The 27733-nt window shown below is 37.4% G+C and overlaps 1 protein-coding gene across 2 annotated transcripts in view; it reads right to left on the bottom strand.

The window, feature by feature from the left end:
- Positions 1-3492: 3492 nt before the first annotated feature.
- LOC110796244 (uncharacterized aarF domain-containing protein kinase At1g71810, chloroplastic) overlaps positions 3493-27733 on the bottom strand; it is a 43102-nt gene continuing 18861 nt past the window's right edge. The window contains exons 2-21 of one of the 2 annotated variants that reach the window (XM_022001295.2): positions 21324-21368; positions 20747-20785; positions 17921-18091; positions 17205-17357; positions 16089-16124; positions 15633-15676; positions 13689-13779; positions 13138-13179; positions 12939-13047; positions 10190-10304; positions 10052-10101; positions 9847-9925; positions 9230-9280; positions 8197-8338; positions 8042-8086; positions 6385-6483; positions 5711-5752; positions 5416-5589; positions 4077-4196; positions 3493-3741 (exon numbers count right to left, since the gene is read on the bottom strand). In XM_022001295.2, the coding sequence (XP_021856987.1) occupies positions 3637-3741; positions 4077-4196; positions 5416-5589; positions 5711-5752; positions 6385-6483; positions 8042-8086; positions 8197-8338; positions 9230-9280; positions 9847-9925; positions 10052-10101; positions 10190-10304; positions 12939-13047; positions 13138-13179; positions 13689-13779; positions 15633-15676; positions 16089-16124; positions 17205-17357; positions 17921-18091; positions 20747-20785; positions 21324-21368 (1752 nt within the window). In that variant the 3' untranslated portion in view covers positions 3493-3636. The remainder of the gene's footprint in view (positions 3742-4076; positions 4197-5415; positions 5590-5710; positions 5753-6384; positions 6484-8041; positions 8087-8196; positions 8339-9229; positions 9281-9846; positions 9926-10051; positions 10102-10189; positions 10305-12938; positions 13048-13137; positions 13180-13688; positions 13780-15632; positions 15677-16088; positions 16125-17204; positions 17358-17920; positions 18092-20746; positions 20786-21323; positions 21369-27733) is intronic. The other variant, XM_056830650.1, reaches the window with a different exon arrangement.

A 27733-nucleotide genomic window follows, 5' to 3' on the forward strand; every position in this document is an offset into this window, starting at 1 on the left:
TACGGAGTTTAATAGTTTGCAAGGCTATGTTTTTAAGCATGGTATTCTTATTGAGTCCTCATGTGTTGGTATACCGCAACAAAACGGTCGCGTCGAACGTAAACACCAACATATTCTGAATGTGGCCCGAGCATTAAGGTTTCAAGGGAATTTACCTACAAAGTTCTGGGGAGAATGTGTTATGGCAGCCTGCCATTTGATTAATCGCACCCCAAGTTCCATATTTGAGAATCGAACTCCATATGAGATCTTGTTTGGCAAGTCTCCGTCGTATGAGTCAATTCCTGTTTTTGGGTGTCTTTTCTATGCGTATAATCTCCGTAGTAAAGGGGATAAGTTTGCATCCCGTAGTAAAAATGTTTGTTTCTTGGTTATCTGTTTGGGAAGAAAGGTAGGCATGTGTTTAATTTGGAGACCCGAGAATATTTTATATCCCGTGATGTTACTTTTCATGAACATATATTCCCGTTTGCTGATAACATGAGGGGTGCATTACCAACAACAGCAGGTGGAAGGATGAGCAACGAGTTTTGTGGAGATGAGCAGTTTGAGTAGTGGCATTTGGGGTAGTCCTAGTAGCAAGACAAGGCCGAGTGAAGCCCCACAATACTGCAGCACATCAGCATGGTAATACGCAGAGTGTGGCAGAAGGGACTGCATCAGGAAAGCATCAAACACATTATGATATTGTGAGTGAGCAACAACAGATTAGTGTACCAAGTGGTGTGGGTGCACAACGACATTATAGGCACAACATGCCTCAGATAGCGCCTTGTCCAGCGCCTTAGGCAGGGACTTGGGCAGCGCCTGGGGGCTTTGATGCAGCGCCTCAAAGATCAGATGCAGCGCCTCGGAGCGCAGATGCAACGCCTCCTGCATCTGCAGCAGCTGATGCATTTACATCCAGCAACAAGGCAACAATTACTTCTGATTTGAGAAACGATCAGCTTGGGCAAAATGAGGAAGAGTTGGGTCGTGGAAAACGACAAAAGAACTTGTCTTCTAAGGTTCGTGATCACATAACCCACACGATAATACGGAAAAATAGTCCATCAGAGTCAACCCCGCATTCATCCTCGTCAGGTACTCTTTATCCTATAACATACTTTGCTAACCATGAAAGTTTTTCCTCCAAACACATAAATTATGTTGCATCCATAACCAATGCACAACCACCTAAAAGTTTCAAAGAGGCAATGCAACATGAGGGGTGGAGAGATGAAATGGCATCTGAAATTGCCGCTCTTGAAGGACAAGGTGCGTGGGTACTGGAGAATTTGCCACCCGGGAAGAAAGCACTAGGAAGCAAATGGGTATATACTGAGAAACGAGATGAGGATGAGAATTTGATAGATTGAAAGCAAGATTGGTAGGTCTTGAAAACCATCAGGTAGAAGGGTTGGATTTTAATGAAACGTTTGCTCCGGTTGCAAAAATGTCCACAGTACGAACATTCCTAGTAGTGGCTGCAGTGAAAAACCGGGAGGTACATCAGATGGATGTGCATAACGCGTTTCTACATGGTGACCTAGTGGAAAAAATATATATGAAAATTCCTCCCGATTTTCATACAGATAATAATACCAAGGTTTGCAGGATGAAGAAATCTTTATACGGTTTGAGACAGGCTCCCCGGTGTTTTTTCGAGAAATTGTTCACAACCTTGAAAAAGTATGGTTTTAAGCAGTCGTACTCTGACTATTCTTTATTTACTCTTTCGAAGGGTGAGTTGCAGTTGAATGTGTTAGTATATGTGGATGATGTTTTAATTGCAGGAAATAATATTTTTGCATTGAATAGTTTTAAGGCCTATTTAAGTCAATATTTTAAGATGAAAGATGTGGGAGCCCTTAAATATTTTCTTGGTTTGGAAGTGGCACGCAATAAGGAGGGATTTTATGTATGTCAAATGAAGTATGCTCTGGATATTATTGCAGAGACTGGGCTACTTGGTGCAAAACCTGCAGATTTTCCGATCAAAACCACAAGCTAACACTGGCAGATGGGAAGGATCTTGACGATGAAGAAAATATCGTCGCCTAGTAAGGCGTCTAATATATCTAGCGGTGACTAGGCCGGACTTGGCTTATTCAGTGCACATTTTGGCACAATTTATGCAGGCACCGAAAGAGGAACATTGGGAAGCAGCATTGAGAGTTGTGAGGTGCTTGAAGAAGTGCCCTGGACAAGGTATTATTTTACAGTCTGATAGTTTGTTGAAACTAGTTGTCCTTTGACTCGTCGTTCATTGACTGGGTGGTTTGTATTACTTGGTCTTTCTATTGTGTCCTGCAAGACTAAGAAACAACATACGGTGTCGCGATCTCAGCCAGAGTAGAGTATCGTTCCATTGCGGCATTGACGTGCGAGTTGAAATGATTAAAACAACTGCTGCGAGATTTGGGTGTAGTGCACAGACAGGGTATGAGTGTGTTTTGTGATAGTCAGTCAACACTTTACATTGCACAAAATCCGGTATTTCATGAAAGGACTAAACATATTGAGGCAAACTGTCATTTTATCCGAGATTCGATCAAAGAGGGGATTATTAGCCCATCGTATGTGTCAACGAAGGTGCAATTAGCAGATATTTTCACTAAAGCGTTGAGGAAGACACATTTTGAGTTTTTTCTTGGCGATGGGCATTCGAGATCTTCACGCTCCACCTTGAGTGGATGTTACGATAGAATTATGGAGGCATTCTATTGAGCGACATATTCTAGTATTATAGTTTCATTAATATACTACTTCCTAAATACGTGTTTGTATCGAATTAGGAAAGTGTATTGTATTATATATATTAGGGTCAGTTAATGAGAATATATGAATTGAGATTATTTCACAATATTTGTCATAAGATTTTCTAGATTTTAGTTAACAGAGTTTTAGTTATGTGTTTCTGAATTTTAGTTAAGATTTTCTAGTTTTAGTTTGATTTTACAAGTTTTAGTTAAGAATTATGAGTTTAATTAATTACTTTTGAGTTTTAAGCACGTGTTTTTGAGTTTTAGTTAAGATTTTAGAAGTTTTAGTTATAATTTCCTAAGGTTTAGTTATGATTTTCGGAATTCCAGTTAAGATTTTCTTAGGTTTACTTAAGACTTATCTTGTTTTAGTTAAGATCAAATTGTTTTAGTTAGTAAAAGTTTGTTTATAGATTATAACTATTCCATTCATAAATTTAACTGTTTGTTTCATACAATAACTATTTTTTTTATTCAATTAGTTAAGATTTTATTGCTTTTAATTAGTAATTTTAGTTAGTACTGAAAAAACAATTTTTTTTAAAAAGGTTTAAGAGAAAAAAAAAATTAATTAGCTTTTTCAAAGAAAATGATAACGTCGCCCTAGTCTTTCTACGTTTTTGTCAGGCGGTCTTACACAATAGTTGCCCCCGTATATGTTTTCCACAAATTACCCATATTGACACACTTCATGCCCATCTGTATTGATCAAAGGGACCATAGCCATCTTTGTGAATAGCTCCATCCATAATGTGTTGAATAGTATCAAAACCATGCTATACTATAATGGAATTTTATTTGAGAATCTATAACATATGAATTATTTCTATGCAATCACCGACAATTTTATATCACAGACAGTCATTGCATAGATAAATAGGGCCAAGAAAATTCAAAGGAAAAATCTACGAACTGTTCTTGCAGCAACACGTGATAGAAATCTTGCAAGCACCTCAGATGGTAAACTGTACAACTGCTGCTGTTGTTCCGATGGAAGCTGAAATTTACAGTTAGAAAATAGAATATAGGATGCATTAGGTACCCTAGAATAATAGCATAATGAAAAAACTGCATTATGAAAGCTAAGAATCTCCCTCACAAGACTAGAATAACACAATAAAAAAAACTGGGATTTGGAAAGCTAAAAATCTCCCTCACAAGACTAGAATAACACAATGAAAAAACTGCATTTGGAAAGCTAAGAATCTCCCTCACAAGACTATAATAACACAATAAAAAAAACTGGGATTTGGAAAGCTAAGAATCTCCCTCACAAGACTAGAATCACACAAAGTTGATTTTTAAATGAGACAAACACCAATGAGTTGTTACCTCATTCACAAAAGCAAGGACGGGCTGAATTTCCTGAGTAGGGGGAATCCGGGAAAGAAGCTGGAATATGTCCATCGCTGATGATTTCTGATTCTCAAAGGTATTGATCTTTTCAATTTCCTACAAATTACCACCATGAGCATATTTTATTTCCAGTACGTATTTCTAGCATGGCACCATAAAATAAATAGTGCAGATGTATTTCTCAAGTTTCCACGGATAACATCTACTACTGCTTTGATAAGAAACTGATTCATTTTGAATTCACAAGTAGTCCGGTGTGAGTCTAGTTGACACACTTTCACTAAAGATAGCAGATGACATGTCAGCTGTATGTGCAAGGTAGATATGATCAGGAAAGGTATATGCAGTTGGACTAGTGATCCTATGCATGACCAGAAGTGCACAATACACATTACACACTTACAAAAGGCGGCACTGAATGAAAACTTGGTCTAGTCAGTGGGGTACTTGGGATCATGTAGCATTTCTATTTTCTTTATATTACTTAACAGGGAGTTCAGGCCAAGAAGGAAAATTTACCACACAACACCAACTTTAATCAATCTAAAAGCCAACTCAGAGTTCATGTAACTGGAATGTGAATAGCAGTTTCACTTTATAATAGCATCTAGCATTCTGGTAGTTTTCGTGTTCGCCTTTCCAAATGAACCTTTACAGATTCTAATCTTTCTAAACTTGCAGTTGCAAATATATACCAAGTATTTTTCTAACTCTTCTTTAGGGTTAAATTATCTGGAAGGCCTCATGAAACCGCTGAAAACATTGGAAACAAGACATTCTTGTACCAACAGTGAAACAAAACACTGCAGGAAAACAATAAGAAGAGCTAAATTCAAATTTCAAAATCAAAGGTTTGAGGAATCAAGGCAGTCGTCAAAGGGAAAAAGGCTTCTACTTGGCACGGACATTAATAAAAAAATATTTGACACAAAAAAAAACGCACAAGAAAGTACTGAGGGAAAAAGAGAGAAAAGGCATTGTAAAGTTAATAAAGAGATGGGAAGTTCTTTTTAAAACATCCCAAAATAAAAGCAAGAGGTAAAATATGGAACGCAGGAGAACCAATTTTAGCCTGTGAGACCAAGCACCAATATACCCCTGAACAAGCAAGTTCCCTAGTGTTACGTACTCCATATAAGTTAGCTTACCAAGAAGAGATATACATATGCTAGAGCTCACAAATGAAACAGCCTTATTCACAACTGATGATTAAAGACAATGCTTCTGAAGCAAAACTCTTTTGCTCTCTGCACATGTTCCTGATTGTTTGCACTAACAGTTATGATGATTTATGCATAAAAACACAAGTACTTACTGCTCCAGAATCCTGCATCCCTGACATCAATAGCAAAATGCGGTGGAAGTTCCTCAAGTTGATAACATCCTCGTCAGTCATGGAAAATGACAGAAACGGAACCGGAAATGGTAGAAATGCAGTGGATCCAGAAGTAATGGAGTTGATAGTAGCTATCCCCAATGCATCTAAACCCTGTACTTTACAATCAATCAATCAGAGTATTGGACAAATAAGCCTTCATCATACGTCCACATCCTCCCCCCCCCCCCCCCCCCCGAAGTATCTTTTCACAGCACACCTATGAACACCTCACCTTTGCGGTTTCTTCAAGGAAAATCTCCCGTACAAAAGAACCCTGAAAGATAGAAAATTCATAAATAAGATAGAAACCCTCTTAACCTCTTTCTTTAAATTAATTCCTTTAAACAAGAACTTTGTCTGACAAAAGAAATAGGGACATTACTTCTGAAAAAAAAAGAGAATATATTACAAGTCTAAACAAGATACCCTTACCCCACAAACGGTCAATAAATGCATCATCTAGTTACTAGCAAAGTAGTCTCTTAAAGTCCATATCCCACTTTCAAAAAGAAGGAACCGGCAGATCCCAAATGAAACTTTAGGGAGTAAATATAGCAAAACGTGCTATCCATTCTTCATCACTATAGCACATATAATAAATATGTGAGTGTTGGGCCTTCTATTATTTGTTCCTTTTATCCTGTCGTATTCATTTTGACATGCTCTCTTTTTGTTCCTTCTCATTAGTGCCAGAAATGTATATATAGGGACTAGGGAGACAAGGAGTGCTGTCGTTATAAGACATACGAAAAAAACAATGCATCACAAATTGATAGTACAAAGAAACTCCACGAAAGACACAATCTATGCCTCAATTAAATAAATAAAAATTTCCATCTATAGTGAATAAAGCAATAGGTAAAGGCGTAAAGCGCATGACTTCTGTAATTCACTGTACGTCTGTACCTGCTCAGCTAGCGTGAAAGATAAAATATCCTTGGAGATTAACTTTTGGTCAAATTCATTCTTCTTGACCAAGGCCTTATCTAGTCTAGCGCGAAGCATCTGGCATGACAAAAATCAAGGGGTATTAGTAAGATTCAGTGTTGGGAATAGTATGAGATAACAATCTAGACAAAGCACACACAATATAGGTAACGTGGTAAATCCACGTCCCAACATATATAATTAATCAAACCCGTTATTAACAATTAACAATACAATAAATCCTCACAAGTGTTTATCACAAACAATGCTCAGGATCAGGATATCAAGAATATCAATGGCATATCTATATCTATAACTATTACTAAAGTAATAACCGCAGACATCACTACTGTCCACATGGCGGCTTCACATGAAATATTTTCCCGCTCAAACTACAACCTGACGTCATCTTCCCCCTGTTTTCTTTCCTTACCTGTTTGAGATTCCCGGTAAGGTAAATGAATACTCCATCTTCGAATCATTATTAGATTGACTATTAGTTTTAATACTTTATATGTGTTACGACTTACGAGTATGTAATAATGTTATTAAGATCTCACTCAAAGAAGAAATCTTATAATTTTCATCAGTGTTAGGGGTGGTAAAAGTTTCTACCAGTATTATAAATTTTAGCAACTGATTACAAGGAGTGTATATACATAGATGTATAACTATTTTTATTTAAAAACTATTTTGGCAGGAAATTTATTTAAACCGTGCAACGCGCGAGGCTAATCTAGTAAATCCCTGTTTATATACCCCAACTTCCTAACATAGTCCCTCTAGAATTAAGAAACATAATATTACTAGAAGATAGCAATAATAACACTTCCTAATTAATATCTAACTAAACTGGGAATTATCTTCCAGGAATCCTTTGCCGTCTAACATTGATCTTGTGACTTGTGAGAACTCCTGGCTCCCCAAGTATGTTGTTGCCCAATTAAATTGCTTTTCCATGTAGCCCAATGTATCCTTCTAATACATTAACCAACAACAAAACTCACCAGAAATATTTATCTCACGATCCACTGCACAAGATCCGTTATGACCCTTCGGGTCCAGATGTACCATATTGGGTTTAAACATAACATTCAGAAATCAAGAATCTGTTATGGAAGAAGAATTCTCGGCCATTGAAGATACATAATAAATAAACACCTTAAGTTGGCTAAAGAACAATCAAAATAAGGGTTACAGAAAATAAGATTCAGAGAATAAGCAGAGCCATGAACGTTGAAATTTATATCTTGGTTGTGCGTGAAGCCGTGATTCGTGAACATACAGTTCAAAGATTTTGAGCATTGATATATTACAGAAACGGACATATAATTCAAAGATTGAACGTATACTTTGAAGGTATGTTAAAATGAACATAGAGGTATATAAAAACATGTAGGGGAGACGGAAAAAAATATGCAATGGACCAGGATGCACATTATATGTATTAAAAGAAAGAATATATAATTCGAAGATTATGAACATGTAAATGTATTATGAACGTATAGTAAGAAGAGCATAGAGGCATTGTCAAAAGAACATGTAGGTGTACTGAAAATAATATGCAAGGGACCAGGATTTGCATCCTGATCTTGAGTCCATAATATAAAAATTTCCTGCAGAGCTGGGTTCTCACCTCATTCATTAGTGACTCTAAACGGTCAATCCTGAAAAGACCATCCTAAGAAGACATAAGAATAAGAATTAGGTTATGCACACACCATGCAGTCTTCACAACAAAGATCATAATAGATGGAAAATAAATTAAGAGAAATATAACACACAATCTACCTTGTAAAGAAGATTTTGCAAAGACGACTTCAACTTTGGTGAAGTGCCCATCAAGACTTTCTTTGCAATCCACGGGTATGTACTACCCAAAACCTTGTAATTAGGATCAAAGGTAATTGCAATACCCTCCAGGACAGCCAGGCTGAAATGCAAAAGATGACAAATTGCAATATCAGTACTTGCACATTAAACGTAGTAATAGTAGCATCCTTCCATCTTTATTTTTGACGTTCAGGTATAAATCATCTGGCATTAATGATATCTTGCGGGATTTACAAACTGATATATAGAGTTTCGAAAATTCAGAAGAGTCAACTGAAGGCCAATAATTTGTGTATCCAATCAATACTCTTATTTGACGTGAATCTTGTTTTGGCTCCAAAGCTGCTCCTGGGAGCTAAACCCTAGTTTTTAGGAAGAATACTTTTGGATGTTTGTTCTCATTGGTTTCCTATTTTCTACAATTTCTAACAAATGAACAACACAACAAATACATATAGCTGGTTAATTTTCATACCCAACAGTAAAAACTGTCTCCAGAAAACACTTGTACAAGTATAAGTTTTCTTACCTTTTTTCTTTGTATTATGAGAAAACAATCTAATTAAGGCCTACCATAATCTTAGAGGAATTCTTATAGACTTGTCAGTAAATGTCCTTTATCCACAGGTCGTCTGAATAAACATTTCGACAATTTGGTATTTTCATTCTAATGTTCCACTCTAATCTTCCTTCAATCAAAATCATCAAAGATCCCCAAAAAATTCCTACCCCGACTACTGGCATCATATAATAATCACCGTAATTCCTTACACCAGCATGGTCCAGCATAACAAGCATATTTATCATGCACAGTTACAAACTGCAAAGGCTCTCCTCAAGAAAGTTACCAGACTACTAGACATCAGTATTAGCTCAATAAATCCCAGAGGAACTGAATATAATTTTCAGTAGATAGAATAACATTAGTCAATGCCAGCAACAAGCACGAGATGCACGGAAGATCAGCATTTGTTTCAAGAAGCAGCAATACCTTCGTATGACAAGGGAAAAATACGAGGGTATCTGAAATTTGAATTTATACCTGCAGTGAACCATGTGTAAATCTTTAATTAGAATTTTATCTTGTGGACAATATTGAATTCTGTAAAGCATATCCAATCAGTTTTAATTCACATGCCGCGTTAGTCAATAGACATTTTTTTCTTTTCCCACACAAATGAGGCATGTGTAAACTCGGTGTTGAATTATTCATTAAAGAAGCTTTCAAACATAGGCCAAAATATCATCTGATGATACGAAATAAGAGAGATAACTGTCCAAAAATATATACAGTTCATATTCAATCCTAAGCTTTATATTTGCTGAAAGACAACATTTTGACAAAACACTATCATTTTTAAAATTTTGACTAATGTTTTGTTACACCACCACTCCTAGTAGACAGAATCAATCTCAAGTAAAAGCAGCTCCACAACTATAGCAGGTAATGTAATTCAGAGGTATAGACATATGGGATTAGTCCCTTCCCTCTCTCTATCTTGAACTAATCCATCGAACTATTCATACAACTTTTCTTCCGTAGAAACACCACAAAACCATTTTTGTTATAGCCTACGCAGCCAATGTACATGGTACAAAGAACCTTACATGGTGATTCCCAGATCGCCTAAGAGATCCCCGAAACTAACATTGCGAATACCTCTAGAAACAGCATTTTGAAATACACCTGGAGAATAGAAATTTTAGCACGAACCACCCCAGATTTCAGCCATGGAAAAAGAACATCTTTGTAGACAAGAGAAGACAACTAGTAATTTCTTAGTTTAATAAGTAGTACAAAGGAACACCAAACCTGTTAATGCCTTTGTGACAGCATCTCTCTCAGAAGTCGGAGGAAGAAGCCTGCAAAGACCAACTGCATATCAGATATGGAGTCCTACTTGAAATCACTACTTCATAAAAATGCACCAGAAAAATTACTAGAAGATACCCAAGAGTAACAAAATCTGTAGCCAATGAATCAAAGTCCCGATTTACAAGATGGAGGCAAGCTTCAATGAATCCATCACGTAGTTCTTCCTTGAATTCTCCCATCATGCCAAAGTCTGGAAGTGAAAGGATAACAGAATATAAGAAAAAAGAATGTACCCCACAAATACTTTCTTACTTCCACTTTCTAAGGTGCACAACCTTTGACAAATCAAATGCAACAATAACTGATGCATTTCCTGTTTGGCCCTTCCTCGTCCATTACCAGTCATTTACTCTATCAATTCAATCTCTACTTAGACCATATTACCGCATTTCCAAGGCCTTATTTGCCCAGAGTTTTCATTTCTCCATCAAAGATCAAGTTAAGTTTTCTATTTCAGTTGGCCTTTATTTAACTATATGAATCATTTGAAGAATCAAAGAGAGAATTAAAAATTATTCCCTTTCCCTTTACTGGTTGTCGATAGCCTTGGAAGAATTCTGGGGAAGGGGTCTGGAGAGGTGCGCTAAGAAGTATTAAGTTGGTAAGAAAGGAAGCTAATGTATCCCGCAGCTCCCACCTCAATATGTTGATGATATTATTCTGCTTTGGGAAGCTGATGGTGAACAATTAAATGATGGTGCTTACAGTACTTCAGATTTTTTAGGTGATTTCTGAGTTGAGAATCAGTCGTGCTAAATGCAGTTTAGCTGAGATTAACCTAGAGCCTTATGTTCTGGAGTGCATATAGCTTTGGTTGGTTGTCAAGTTGAGAGTTGTCCTTTGAGTTATCTAGGTCTTCCTTTAGGGGGAAATCCTCTATTAGTATGGTTTGGGGAATCGGTTATTTAAAAGATTTCAAATAGGTGAGATGGGTGGAAGAAGGTGTATTTCTCCCTAAGCAGTAGGATGACACTTAATTCACTCTTGTTTATCAAGTATATCCCATTACTATCTATCTTTATTCAAAATCTCAGTTACAATTGCTCATACGATTGAAAGGCTGATGCAGGATTTTCTGTGGTCTAGTGCTAGAGAGTTTTGGAAGGATCATCTGGATTTAGTGTGTCAACCAAGGAGGGAGGATTGGGGTTGGGAGGGTGATTATTAAAACATTTCTCTTGGAAAAGCAGTGATGTCGGTGTCCTCTTAAACACTGGTCTTTGTGGTACAATAACATCAAGAGTAAGTGTGAATTGTGTTCCAAGACTTCCAACGGGTGGGATGCTCAGTATGCTGTCTGAGGGACTCATATAGCTCTTGGAGATCTATAACATCGATTTTATCCCTACTCGCTCCTTAAGTCAGGTTCAAAATACGGGACGGGGAGAAATTTGGGTTGTGAGAAGATTCTTGCGTACGAGGGCAGCCCCCTTGATCAAGATATCCACGTGTACTTTGTTTATCCACCCTACATGATGCTCCAATGTCGTTTGGGCAATGTCAGGGACTTGCATTTCAGGAGACCACCACACAACCGAGAGGTAGACAAACTGGCTTCTATGTGTGGCCTTTTTAGAAATTCAGTTAAAGAATGTGGAGGATGCTAGAGAGTGATTGGGAGATTCTACAGGGTTTTTTCTCCTAAATCCTCTTTTACTTGATAGAATCGATCCCTACAAATCCAGATTTTCCAGCAGCAACCTTTATCTGGAAGGCAGTGGTCCCTCTTAAGGTGAGATTTGAGAGCATTATTTATGTGGACGTTACTTAGATTTGAAGGCTCGACACAAATAATACGCTACAAAAAACGCGGGCCGGGGATGGCTACCTCACCTAACAATTGCTTTCTTTGCCGAGTTAGAGCAAGTCTTTTTCACATGCTTTCCTTCACACAAGCCGTGTGAAATGCCCAACTATGCATCATTCTTTGAATAAATCAGAACAGAATCTAGAACAAACATGGTGGTAGGAGTAGGCTGAGTAGCATTTTGACTGAGATTGTAAGCCAAACTGCAGATTATTGAGGGTTCTAGAACAACCATGCATATTCAATGCTTGCCAAGTTTTGACAATGTATTGACAACAACAAATTTGGAAAGCTAGTTCACAATGGTGAATTGACTGTATTCTACCACTGGACTGATTTACTTATTCTTTTATACCATATAGACTCGCTATACCATCAAAACGAAGTTCAGTTTGTACAGAGTGATACATAAACACCACAGCACCAGGTTGCCCATTTCGTAATTAGAGTTTGTTATGTTGTTAGGCTACTGGGGTGGCCTTATGGGAGCTTGTGGTGTTTTTAGCTTCTTTCGGTCTGCAGAATCTGGTGTTTGAGCTAATATTAGCTTTTGGATATTTAGCATATTGGCACGGAGTCTCGTAAATTTTTAAGGAGGATACTTTTACCTTTGGCTGTAATGTTTTGTGGTTTTCCACGTTATGGTAGCTATTTTTCTTACCTAAAAATTCATAATTGTAGCTTGTACTAGCAGATTTTTCCACCATATAAGTGGGCATTACTCTTCCACATGTGATGGGCAGCTAAAATTTGCAAATTGCAGGAAGCTGACACTAATACAATCTCAACCCTCCGTTTATGTGTGACTCCAAAAGTTCAAGGGTGTGAATCATTGAAAGGACAACCCTAAGTATCTTTATAATAACAGTGCTCACAACTTAGAGCGTAGATGAAGAAATTAAGAAAACACCAACAAGATTTCATCTTAATACAGGGAAAACAAGGAAGACACTGAAAACTGAAATGGAAAAATAAAAGATAGACCAGAGCTAATGCATGACAACACAAACCAATTACCCAAATAAGCTAGTTTTCCGTCATATGTACGAAGAAAATTCCCAGGATGTGGATCGGCGTGATAAAATCCATACTCCAGCAGTTGATTAAATGAGCAATACACTCCTACCTGCCCATGAAAATTATAGTTGGGCTTTAAAATATGGTTCTAAGTTAAATGTTAAGCTTTTCTCAATATCATACCAAAAAAAAAATTTACCTCAACCAAATAAAGATCTTTGACTTCAGTCAACTTTTGCCCCTAAAAGACCATAAACGTCAAAAAATAATAAGATGACAATTTTTTTTTTTTTTTGCAGAAGTGGAGCTAATAGCGTATTAGTCTCATACTCTGGGAATTTCATAATTTTTCTGTCATGTATTTTCAATCTGCTCCTCCTGGAACTTCTCTAGTGTGGAATAGATCGAAATTTAGTCCCAAAGTATAAAACAAAAGTGTCCATAAACTAATTTGACATATTTTTTGGATAAAACAAAATTATCCTCCATCCACAATTCCACCCAACCAAAACACAACCCCCACTCCGAAAACTCCTAAACAAAGTCAACGGAAGTGGAGCACATTATCCTTACACGCAGGTTATTTCATAAATTTATGCATTTTCGTACTCTTGCTGAAACTTCTTTAATCAGGAATAAAACTATATTTAGTCCCAAAGCATTTCAAAATAAGTGTCAAAAACTAATCTAATAAAAAGTTAACGAGGAAACTAGGTAAAAGGCAGTAAGAGGCAACAGAATGATATTTACCTCAACCCATTCCATAATTAAGACTTTCTGAGTTGTTTTGTCCGTGTACATCTGAGGAACCACGACATCTGGAAGACAACCATACAACTCTCTGCATGTATTGAAAGATATTACATATCAGAAAGAAATCGAAATTTGTCTCAGAAACCAAAACTGAGAGTTCTAGAGCCTTTTCAATAATTTACATTTGGCAAGCAAGTGAGAATATTGTTGCTGAACCATTACGAGCTTACAACCTAAGCAGCTTTAGTTGGATGGACAAGCCTTCTAGGACATCCACGTCTCAACTAAACTGACGTGGATGTCCTAGAAGGCTTACAAAGCCAGTGACCAACCGTTACTCATTTGGACGCACTACAACAAAACATCGGAAAAAATCTGTACATTATTATACTTAAATACTCCTAGATGGCTATACTTACACCTGTAGACTCTCAAACACCCTTTCTTTATTCAATTTTCACCAAGAGTTTAGCTTCTTTCCCAGTCTGGTGTAGTTGATGACTGCCTTTTGGAGTTGCGGATCGGGATTGTTTTTGAGAGAGTTCAATCAATCCCAAATAATCTATCACTCATACTTCCTCCGTTTAGAAATAGTTGCACCATTTTCAGTTTTTCACTTTACGCACTCTTCATATATTAACTTTGACTCTCTTTTTATACATATATAAAAAATATATGTTATCATATAAAAAGGATTAGTCTCAATGTCTACTTTTCAAATTATCAAAATAAAATTAATTTTACTGAAAGATAACTAAAGCTATTAAAGGTCAAAGTTGTATGTTGGCAAACGTGAAAGTCAAAGTGGTGCAACTATTTCTAAACGGGAAAAGTTTATTTTCATGCATTTTTTCATAAAAATAGCCGTGTTAAACTCTTGGACATGTACCCCTGTCCAATATGGATATCCGAGTCCGGGTAACATAGCGGAGCATTTCTTCTCTTTAAAAAAAACTGGGGAGTTACACATCACATCATTCATATGAGACATGAAGAAAGAGAGAGTGAGAGTGAGAGTGAGAGTGAGAGTGAGAGGGTGAGAGAGAGATAGTTTGTGGAGAGACCCACATCACATCGGTTGAGTGGGTGGGTTGGCTAAAATATCCATTTAAAGTAGCATGACAACTATTTAGGGACTGGCCGAAAGAGTATACATGACAATTATTTTAGGACAGAGGGAGTACATTTTCAACGGGGTATATTTCAATTGACCACACATAGTTGAGTTTTGGACTTTAGGTATATAATTTCTCTATTCTTTTTTAGTTGACACGCTTTGACTTTTGGCATTATTAACATATTCTACTTTGATTATCTTTTGTGATTTATACTTAAGAAAAAATATTTGTGTAATACGAAGGATCTTGTTAGATTCTTCACATTAAAAATTTACAAAAAATCAGCTTTTTACAATTTTTAGTTGTTGATAATTAAAGATATTAATGGTAAAAGTTATGTATTGTCAAACGTGTCTAAAGAAACGTGTCAACTAGAAAAGAAAGAGGAGGTATACGCTTAAATTCTCAATTGACCAGCATTGATGACAATCAGTTTAATATTCCCGGGAAAAAAAAAAAAAACTAAATTTAATCTGGTAACATTAGTTTAGATCAGTAAATTCAGTTTCAATCAGTGAATAGTTATAAAATTGAAAATAACAGAGCCAAAAAGGAAACATCGTTATTGGTCATGCAAACACAGGAAATTTCCAAGGTGTTTTAACTTTTAAGAGTATAAATTGCATCAAAAAAGTTCCAAGCATGCATTAGTAATGTTTTTTTAAAATAAGATAAACCATTAATAGTTATTTCACTGAGATGAGTAGCATGACCTAATAAAAAGAATTATCAATATCAAGCATATTGCTTGCCAAAATGAACTTCAAATGCTCATAAGCAGGCAGCTGACGGGAGTACAAAAAATTTAGGAAAAAATTCTTACTTAAATTTTATTCCATTTCTTGCTTCTTTCCTGTAATCCATCTCCTGCATTCAATTTGATTTACCTGTATTAATTATGAAGCTCTAAGGATATTTCTTGTATCACACTTGACCAACTTAAAAAATTAAAACATAAAAGGTAAGTGGCATACAAGTAAACAGTTGTACATGCCCATACACTTGTAACATCTGAAGTTCTTTTATTCAGTTTCTTAGTAGTACAAATAGCAGCTACGTAATGTACCCCTTTTCCCAATAGTAAAGGAAATTTCGATAAAGACAGATATGAGTGAGAATGCACAAGAAGTGCCATATGTCATGCCTAAATTTGAAGAAATAAGCAAGTACGATATAAGTCAATAGCAAAACAAAAGCCCTGTTAAAAATCTAGACACAGAGATGGTCACAGAAGGTGATAGAACTAAGAAGCCACGATGATCAAACGAGATAAACATACCCGAAAAAGGCTTGATGCCCATTCATCAACAACTGCCTGCAAATAATAGTTTACTTGTTTTATTATAACTATTATGATACATCAATTGAAAGAGACAAAGAAACAGATTATCACACAGATTCCTGATTCACAACATAAAATTGCAAGACTTATTAAATTGCTTCTAATAAGTTTGTAAAAGATTCAAAAGAACAAGTGATGATTGATGAATTGGTAATGAAAGATTGAAAGATATTGCAGTAAACATGTACAACAACAATTCAGCTCGGAGACAAACAAGAAAATGACATCAAAAACTAGTTAACTAACTACAGTGCTTGACACAGCCATAAGACCTTGTGCAGTTCAATGACAATCACTGTCTATCCCCTAACAGCAAGATCCACCGTATTTGACAACACTCATCACAGTAAAATGGGCCATGGAAGTTTTCCTTTAGTATAATCACACGTAGCCTGCAGTGGGATCAGCCAGGACTACCACGGACCATTTGTGTGGCCTGCTTATCAGAAGAAAAGGCAGAACGACGACTAGCAAAGATCTCTCAGTGCAGCTAGTTTGACTTCCAGTACACAAATGAACCATATGAGTGGGGGATTCCAATTTAGCCAATCACAGTAAGAACATTAATCCATTGTCCTATACATGTTAAAAAGGAAGCCGAGGAATCGGGGAACTAAGATCTAAAATAGGGAGTTTCCTAACAGACTTGACATGGGTGATTGGTGCGTGATGGATGGTGATTGATGTGTGAGGGGTGTGTAATGGATATTAAACAAAAAAGAAGAGCATGAGAACAAGATGATATAGCTGGATGACCAGGGGGTCCAGGAAGAATTTTACGTTTAAATTTATCTGGATAAGAAGAGGAGAGATGGAAGATGGGAAATTAGGTCTGCTTGACCCCTCAGAACAAGAACAAGGGACGTTCGGTGGTGGTTAGATAGTGTGAAGTCCAGCATTTAATTACTTATACATAATATCGTTTTCATATTCAAGAGAGGTGAGAGCATCACACCTTATTTTATCGGCCAGATTGCCTCTATTTATGTCCTACATCAGCCACTGTGAATGTAGAGATCTATAATCGTAAGCAACAGTAAACAGCAGTATTACCTGGAGGTCCGTATTAAATTTCCCCGCTCTCCGAATTATGCCGGCAACAAAACGCAATATAAATATGTCCAAAGCAATAGCAGCTTTAACGCCTGGTCTCTGGACCTTGACAGCAATCACCTGTCCACTTGTCCGAAGTTTGGCTTGATAAACCTATTAAGATGTTCTTTCGTTTAGATAGGGAAAAAAAGTTCTTCTTAATCAGAATCAATACCATGAAGTGTGTCAGTAGATCAGAAGTCTACAAGTATACGACAGAAACTGGGGAGTAGGGACACATAAGAGCAAGCTGATGATAATTATTATCAGTCAAAGCAAGATTTGTCATGACTCCTGAAGTACGGGCCTAGAGAAAGGCTAAGAAGACGAGCATGTCAAGTGATAAAGATTTATCACTCCCTATATTTTGAAATACGTCATCATCTCTCAGACCTCAAGAGTCGGAGAATCCGACTATCACATATCCAAAAACTCCTTATTCCTCAAAAATTAACAAGGTCGGGATCCTATACACACGCGTCAACACCGCTGACATGCTACAGGTGTCACAGATCCACCCCTTCCCTTCCCCTCTCAGTAGCAAAATGACTGTTAATATCACCTATCAGGACCCAGAAAGGAGCAAACAATATAACGCCCTGGAAGTATAATGCAAAATGAAAGTTAATTTCACATCAACCTTAAACTAACAATAAAAATTAAAGGAGAACTGATACCTGACCAAGTGATGCAGCAGCAATTGGGTCTGGCGAAATTTCTGAAAATATTTCATCTATCGGCAACCCAAGTTCCTGCTCTATTGTACTGAAAGCCATAGCATTGGAAAATGGAGTTATTCGGTCTTGTAACAATGAAAGTTCCTCCAAGTACGATGGTGGAATCAAGTCCTATGAGAAGAATTGTACAAGATAGAATGATAATCATGATTTCAGTTTATCAACGGGTCTCTGTAGATTTCAGTTTTTTAACATCCATCTAATAAATGGAAGAGTTAAATGGTTATAGAAAACATTAAAATACAGTTCAGATATCAGAAGCACAATCAGCCACTAAGGGTCAACAGAAAGCAGTACAAAATTAAGCAAAAGCTTCTACTTAAGATTGCAAGAGAGCAGTCAAAAACATGAACTACTAACCCTTCCCATCACAAATATCCTTAACTTTTAATTCCATTTTGTCCCATACGAAATATGCTCCTAGACTACTCTAAATCAGTTCCAAATATCTGGACATACTTGCCCTTCATTAACTAATAATTGCAACTTACCATTAAGTGGTGCTCCCTCCGTCCTTAAAAGATTGCCCCAAACCACATTTTTCACTTTATTAAGAAAGAAGGCAAAGGAAAAGCAAGTGGGTTGGTAGTTCTGTCTTTTTGCTAAATTAAATAATAAGTGTGTGAGAGGTAACATGTGAGGACCACATACTATAAATGGTATGTGGCAAACTAAAAGGGACGGACCGAAAAGGAAATTGGGGAAGTCTTTTAGGGATGAAGGGAGCATATAGCAAATGAATAAATAGTTTGATGATATAATTATTTTACACACGCGCTGGTCGCTGGATATATGATATACTCATAACAGTGTCTTTACAAGTTAACAATGGCAGTTTTTCAAGCAAGACTATTTTAGTGGGCAGAAGGAGTTAACTCCACAGTGGCATCTCTACAAGATCCACTCCACCATATTTTGGCGAAATACATCCTCGTTTCATATTTGTAGGTTTCATATCTTTGTAGTATTCTATCAGCCCAAACATTGTCAAGATAATGATGAATTCAAATTCATTATAATAATACAAGAGTAACCTCCAAATTAACCAATGCTCTAATAAGGCTAAACCTGATGCAAGATTGGAGGGGGTAGAATTTACTAATCTTTGCACAAGCGATAACAGAGAGGCTCCTTTCAGTTTACACATTTGATCAGAAATGCAATGAATTCCTACTAATTTATGATAACAAGTGGGCCAGAGTTTTATAGAACACTTCTATTACAATCCAAAGCCAAAGAAGCATAGAATAAATATATTTTATCCATACATTGCAAATTATGAAGAATGGAAGTCCAATATAAAGTGTCGATTTAACATAACAACATACAACAATATCAGAGTCTTGAACAGGCCAAAAGGGTGAGATCAGCTAGACAGACCATGCTATCACCCCCGTGCTCTATCGAATTCAATATGAACCCCCTGGACAATCAAGCTGCACTTCTTTCTAACAAGTGGCCACCAAAAGTCAGTGACTTATTTCGAATTCCCATAACCGCAATCGCTTTTTAAAGGATGGATCTGAGATCCAATTGTTTAATCACTGTATGTATCTTTTTCGTCCTTTTCATCCAGGTCATCTTCGGTTTCCCTCGGCCTTTATGATGTTTTCATTTTTCCTACCCTTCATCGACTAGTCGCTACCGATGTTTTCATTGGACACTCCCAAACCACCGCCAACATTTCTCTTTCATCAATCCTCAGTAATAGTCATTCTAACCCTAAGGTAGATCTCTTTGTTGTGAATTCTATCTCATATTGTGGCATCCAAATCAACATGCGCATATATCTGCCTCATCCATCTCATGAACAAAGAAGTTGTTGAAAGCCAAACATTCTGACTCATTTAGCTAAGCTGGACGAACAGCAATCCTATAACATTTTTCCTTTCAACTTCGAGGAACATTGCACTATTGCAGTCGCACACTTCTCTCTATTTGAGCCATGCACTCAATCCTCTACAAAACATCTTAAACCATACACCCATTCTTATGAACAACAGACCCCCAAGTATTTAAATTAAATTTATTGAGATGTTTACTTCCTCCCACCTAGTTTCATTAAATTTTAATTAGGATCCTCTTCCATCCAAACACAAATTTTAGTAATATGTCTTACTTTCAACTCTTGTTTCCAAGTTGAAACTTACCATTAAAAGCTGCAGTAACTTGCAACAAACTGATCTTTTGAACAGAACTTAATGAAGGGCAAAAGTGCTAATTTTGATTAACAACAGAAAATCCAGAATCAAACACGATAATCCCACTTTCGAGAGGTGGATTCTCTCCAAATATGAGCTTTCGAGAGGCTCAATATCTCCCACTAACAAATCATATAATTCTCAACATGCCTCCTCTAAACCTAGTGTTCTCTTATTTATAGCATTTGTACTCTAACTACCTAATTTGTCTTCTTCCCAAGGACTCCAACATTAAAATTACTTGCACTACCTATTATGACTTCCTGCAAACCAGTTCATTACATAATTTCATCAACTAAAAAATATTACTGTGTGCTCCGTTTGACATAAGCTGACACTAAATAAATTCTTTTATATTGTGCTTCCAGTTTCTACTTCAAGCCTCCGGCTTCATAGAAAGCAAGGAATAGGAAAAGACCGAGTCGAAAACATGAGAGGTAGAAACATGCAAAGAAAAATGGTATTAGAGGTACAACTACACATATTTTCGTCAACTCCGAAATAATATATCAGCAATAACAAAGACTCAAGTGAGGAAACAGCACTTCTGAAGAAGTTAACTTACAGATCTAGATGAAATAGCCTGTGCAATTTTTACATAGGCCTGCAGTGAGAAATAAATGCTCAAGATGAGTTACCCAACAAGAAAATAAACAAAAAATAATTATCACTGATAGGTCAGCAATAACAGAAGAAAAAAAACAATCCACTTATCCACGTAAAAGATACGTTCTCCTTCCTTTTTTTCCCATTCGCTCAATTTTTAAACAGAGCCATTGTACGGTATGGAATAATTATTTAGTCGCTGAGACATGCACATCGATAATAGACTATTAGTACAGAATATTTATCTTTTTAAATCCAAACCCTTAAAGAACAGACTAAGTTGTTGAAGTCATGATTATGAAAAAAAAGTATCTCAAACATCACAACCTAAGCAGAACATCGTTAATAATAGAAATTTGGTACAGAGATAGGACAGACAGTTGAGTTGCCAAATACTTCGCAGATATTAATGCAGACATAGGAGATGCATGTGGACAACTGGACATCCCAATCAAAATTCAAAAGGCACAAATATCATGAATGAACAAAGACAGGAAAGCGTCACAGAGTCATATGTTAATGTGCCTAATTATTACCGGACCAAGTTCAACCAGTATTTTCCGAAGTTCAGCCGCTCGAACCTGCAAACAACAAAAGAAAGATTTCTTCAAATGGCTAGAGAAACAACATGGTCAGATGCGGAACTCTTCAAGGTCAAACTAACTATTAGGAATTATAGTGTATCTAGAATTCCAGTATAAGTAATATGTTATGTTTCCTATTATACATAGGTTATGTCTTAGGAGTTTATGTGGTGTTAGGATTGTAAACTGTGTATTATATATATGTGGATAATAATATACGAAAAGGCTAAGCCGTTTCCTCCTAAATTTGTGTCACTTTAACATGGTATCACAGCCTCTCTAATCTAGAGAAATAAACCGATCCTTGTTTTCTAAACACAATAATTAAATTTTTTTTTTTTCCTGGTGAGAAACGTTCTTCTTGTCAAGGTGTTTCTTGATTCAGATCTTGTGCAAGGTGCTTCTGTTTTTGATCTTGTCAAGGTTCTTGCATGCTTGGTCAATAACCTTGATTCGTAATTCCGCTGCTGTGTGTTTAGCGCCAGATTATTTGTGCTCTGCTCGTTTGTGTACCATTGCTGTTGGATAATTTGGTGCAATCTCCTGATGTTCATTGCTTCTGTTGTCTTTTCTACCTGCTGTGTTGTGAACTATTGTTGCTGTCACAATGGTAGACAGTGAAGACCCTAAGAATAAGACATCAGGTTCAACTGTTCCTCGCTATGAGCCTTTCACTGAGTACTATCTTCATCCGAGTGAAGGCCCAGGTACGGTTATTAGTCCCATATTGTTAAAGAATAATAATTATGAGGAGTGGTCTAGGTCTCTTCGTAATAATTTGCGTGCTAAGAACAAGTTAGGATTTATTGATGGCACGATTGCAGTCCCGGATGCTACATCTCCGGATTACGTTCATTGGGGTATTGTGAATTCTATGTTGGTTGCTTGGATTTTTAATACGCTTGATGAATCTATTAGATCGACCATGATCCTTCCTCTTCTTGCTAAAACTTTATGGGATGAATTAAGAGTTACATACTCTATTGGTAATGGTCCGCGTATACTTGAATCGAAGCATGCAATTTGTGATTGCAAACAGAGAGGTAGGCCGGTGACTGTCTATTATGGAGAATTAAATAAATTACATAATGAATTGTCTAGTTATTGCAAATTACCAGTTTGTTCTTGTTCTGCTGCTGCTGAGTATGCTAGACTTCAAGATGCTTCTATGTTACATCAGTTCTACATTGGTCTAGACTCTAGGAAGTTTGGTAGTGTTGTGTCAACATTATTAATGATGGATCCTCTTCCATCTTTGAATGCTGCGTATGCTAAGGTAGTTTCAGATGAACGTAAGCAGACTGTATCGGAGGCTAGTGAGGCCTCTTAAACAGGTGTGGTTGGTTTTTCTGCTTCTGGCGTTGCATCTGGAAGGGCTGAAAATGTTAGTACTGAGCCTAGAGTATGCAGTCACTGTGGCGCTAAAGGTCACTTGAAGGAGAGATGCTATGAGTTAATTGGTTGGCCCGACAAGCGTCCTGGTGGTCGTGGCCGCAGGGGCCGTGGAGGTGGCCGCGGTACTGGTGGTGACCGTCGGGCTGCCAAATTTGCAGGTGCTGCAGATGGTGGTCACGTGTCTGGTAGTAGTGATATTGGTGCTTCGGATCGTTCTAGTGTCCCTATATTGTCCGGTGCACAGTGGGCACAACTCATGGATGCACTCAAAGGCTCGAGAAAGGCATCTTCCTCAACCGACAATAAGTTAACTGGTACGTATAATTCTGATGAGTGGATTATTGATACCGGAGCATCAAATCACATGTCCGGTAATATACATTTATTTACTAGCTTATGTGATTTTTCTTCACCTGTTGGTTTGCCGAATGGTAAACATGCTACAGCTACAAAAGAAGGACGAATTGTGCTAAGTGGTGGTCTCATTTTAGACAATGTTCTTTTTGTTCCTGACCTCACTTGTAATTTGCTTTCTGTTTCCCAATTATTAGAACAACAAAAATATATTTGTCTTTTCACTAACAAGCTATGTACTATTCAGGACCACACTTTGAGGAACCTGATTGGAACGGGGCTGCAGTGTAATGGGGTCTATATTTATCGTCCAGTTCGTGCTCAGAGTCTTCGGGAAAACAAAGTGGTAGTTTCAGATGCTAGTGTTATGTGGCATAGGCGACTTGGACACCCGTCAATGCAAGTAGTGTCTTCCTTTCCTGGCGTAGCTAGTGGTAGTAGTAGTAGTACTAGTTGTTCATTTGATTGTGAAATTTGTTTTAAGGGGAAACAACCTCGTAACTCTTTTCCTTTAAGTATGAATAAAGCATCTGGTGTTTTTGATTTAATTCATTGTGATATTTGGGGTCCGATCAAAATGGTGTCTAGTTGTGATGCTCGTTTCTTCCTTACCATAGTTGATGATTATTCTCGTGCTACTTGGATTTTTTTAATGGTTGGAAAATACGAAGTTGGGAAATTAATTCAAGAGTTTTGTGTAATGGTAAAAACTCAGTTTTAAAAAAAAAATCAAGATAGTACGAAGTGACAATGGGCAAGAATTTTTGAGTTTAAAATCATTCTTTGCACAAAAAGGAATATTGCATCAAACTAGTTGTGTTGATACGGCCCAACAAAATGGTAGAGTCGAAAGAAAACATCGTCATATTTTGAATGTTGCCCGTGCCCTACGGTTCCAGGCTAAGTTGCCGATTTTTTTTGGGGGAGAATGTGTTCTAACTGCAGTTCATCTCATTAATCGGACTCCTACTCCTGTTTTGAATGGAAAGACACCCCATGAGTGTTTGTTTGGTCAAAAACCTTTGTATGACAGTATACGTGTGTTTGGATGTTTGTGTTATGCTGCTAATAGGCCTCGTGTTAAAGACAAGTTTGATTCTAGGTCTCGCAAATGCATCTTTGTTGGTTATCCTTTCGGTAAAAAGGGTTGGCGTCTTTATGATTTAGAGACAAATGAATTTTTTGTGAGTCGTGATGTTCAATTTGTGGAAGATAAATTTCCATGGTTAGAGTCACTACCTGATGCTCAACGTGTCTTATGGGAAAGATTTTTTAGTCAACCACTGGTTTGGGATGACGACACGAAGTTCCTTTTGATTTTGGTGTGCCTGATGCGTCACCTACTGCTTCTGATGGGTTTCCTGGCAGCAACAACACAAGCCAAGGTCAGCTTGCTGGCAGCAACAACACAAGCCAAGGCAAGCTGCCTGCTGTCCAGGTATACACTCGTAGGCCACGACAATCAGGGCAAGCTAGTGTGCATGTGCCTACTGGCGCTGGAACTGCTGCAAGTACCCATGCAGTGCCCAACAATGCTGCTGCCACGAGCAGTACAGTGCCCAACCAGGCTGCTGCCTCGACCAGTCAGGTGCCTCACAATGTTGCGACACCTACTCCATCCAGCTGTGTTGATATAAGCAAGGGTATTGTTCCCTCCTCTCCTTCCTCGTCCGTGCGTATTGGTGAATTCGAGTGTGATGCTTCAACGCCTCTTAGTTTAAGGGGGAGTCCGATAGACAATGTTGGGTCTAATGTGGGTGAACGCTTGGTCGTGGTCATCGTACCAAAATTCCGTCGACTAAGTTTCGTGGTTTTGTTACTAATACAGTCATTGCAAAAAATATAGACCCCTCACAACAACTGCTCCTCCTCCTTTGTCACGTTCCTCAGGTACTCCCTTTCATATAGCTTGTTATGTTGATTATGATAAATTTTCTGAAAAGCATAAAAGTTTTCTAACGGCTATTACAAAAGGGAAGGAACCACCCTCTTTTAAAGAAGCTATGAAACATCCAGGTTGGCGTCAGGCAATGCAAGAGGAGATTGATGCTCTTGAGCGTGGTGGTACAAGGACAGTAGAGGACCTTCCTCCTGGTAAGAGAGTTATTGGTAGTGGTTGGGTGTATAAAATTAAATACACCGACAAGTCGAAGGTAGAACTCCTTAAAGGGCGTTTGGTAGTCTTTGGTAATCGGCAAGTTGAAGGTATCGACTACAATGAGACTTTTGCACCTGTAGCAAAAATGGGTACAGTTCGCTTGTTTCTTGCTGCTGCTGTGTCACTAAATTGGGAGTTACGTCAAATGGATGTTCATAATGCCTTCCTACACGGTGATTTGGAGGAAGAAGTTTATATGCAATTCCCACCAAGATATAGTCATCCAGTTCCTGGGAAGGTTTGTAGGTTGCGTAAGTCATTATATGGCTTAAAACAGGCTCCCAGACAATGGTTTGCTAAGTTGTCTAGTGCTTTAAGGGCATTTGGTTTCAAATCTTCATATGCAGATTATTCATTATTCAGTTTTATTCAAGGGAGTGTCATTCTGCATGTTCTTATTTATGTTGACGATTTAGTTATTGCAGGCAATTCTCATGATGCCATAGTTCGTTTCAAAGAATATTTGAGCACCTGCTTTTACATGAAAGATCTAGGTACTCTGAAATACTTTTTGGGCATTGAGGTTGCTCGTGGCCCTGATGGTATATTTTTATATCAACGAAAGTACTCCCTGGATATTTTGACTGAAGCAGGAATGTTGGGTTGCAAGCCTATTGACACTCCGATGGAGCAAAATCACCGCCTTGCTTATGCTACTAGTGATTCTTTTTCCCATCAAGACCAATATCGTCGATTGGTAGGACGTCTCGTATATTTGTCTGTTACTCGACCTGAGTTGAGTTATTCGGTGCATACTCTTGCACGGTTTTTAAGTGATCCGCAAGTGCAACATTGGGATGCCGCATTACGTGTATTACGTTACTTGAAGGGTAGTCCAGGACAAGGCATTTTGTTACGTCCTATGGCAGATATGTGTTTGACCGCTTATTGTGACAGTGATTGGGCTGCTTGTCCCTTAACTAGGCGGTCATTGTCTGGTTATTTGGTGTTTTTGGGAAGGTCTCCGATTTCTTGGAAGACTAAAAAGCAACCTACTGTGTCTCATTCGTCTGCTAAAGCTGAATATCGTGCAATGGCTGTTGCTACTTGTGAGTTAAAATGGTTGAAATCTTTGCTTCACTCCCTCGGTATTCTGCATTCTAGGCCTATGACGTTGTTCTGTGATAGTCAATCTGCTCTTCATATTGCTAAGAATCCAGTCTTTCATGATCGTACTAAGCATATTGAGGTGGACTGTCACTTTGTTCGTGATGAGTTGTTAAAGGGTAATCTCTCTACGGCGTATGTTCCCACTGGTCATCAATTGGCGGACATTCTGACGAAAGCCCTTGGACGACAACAATTTGGTTTTTTGTTACGCAAGTTAGGCATCCGTGATTTACATGCTCCAACTTAAGGGGGAGTATTAGGAATTATAATGTATCTAGAATTCCAGTATAAGTAATATGTTATGTTTCCTATTATACATAGGTTATGTCTTAGGAGTTTATGTGGTGTTAGGATTGTGTACTGTGTATTATATATATGTTGATAATAATATACGAAAAGGCTAAGCCGTTCCTCCTAAATTTGTGTCACTTTAACACTAACACAACCAATCCAACAATTCAAGTTGTTCATCTAAAAATTCAGCCCCTGAGATAACTTCACTTCATGTCCTTTCTTAGAGTCTAGAGATTGACATGTTACACTCTAAAAGTGAACATGTATTTTCTTTTAGTTATAAGAATCTACCAGCTTTAAGATTCCCTTAAGGCCTTGTTCAGCAAAAGTTTTTCTAATTTTGACCAAGTTCGAGATCTGAGAAAGATTCAGTTCAGGTTATATTCTAGCAATTAGTCATTCAATAAAAGTGTTCACGGGATATTGAAGTCGTGTCAAATTCAAGTATACTGTCATTTTTCTTATTGTAAAAAGCAACAATATTTTCCACATTAATTTTCGGATAGGTTCGTTCGCAATCGCATCAATTTTGTTTGGGTCGAGAACTAATTGTCTAGTTCCTATAGAAACAGACTGAGTCTAGATCAAGCAGTTAGCTAAACCGGTCGTACCAGGTCTATAAATAAAGTAATTGGCTATGTTTTATTTGTTGCACTTAACCCATTTCTTTTGAAATTACCTATCTTTTGAGTTTTTCACTCTTTCCGTTAAGGCTGTCTTATTGAGTTATTCCCTATTTCACTTGATTCTTTTTATGGCCAAGAAAATACTTCCGCCATTTTTTTAATTACTACCTCCTTTTCACAATACTTGCATCATTTCTTTTTTCTAAGAATTCCAACACACTTATTTGGACATTAATATCTCTAATTGCGTATAAATCAAAACTATAAAAAGTTGATATTTGGAATCCTCGCATTCATACGAATTTAACAAGATCTCACTTGACTATGTTTTTTCTTACATAATGGTGAAAGAAATATTGTAAAAGTTGGTTGATAAATAGTCCCCAAATAAGAAACGATGCAAGTATTGCGAAAAGGAGGTAGTA

Source organism: Spinacia oleracea, chromosome 6 (assembly GCF_020520425.1).
Source record: "Spinacia oleracea cultivar Varoflay chromosome 6, BTI_SOV_V1, whole genome shotgun sequence".
In the NCBI taxonomy this organism is placed as follows: Eukaryota; Viridiplantae; Streptophyta; class Magnoliopsida; order Caryophyllales; family Amaranthaceae; genus Spinacia; species Spinacia oleracea.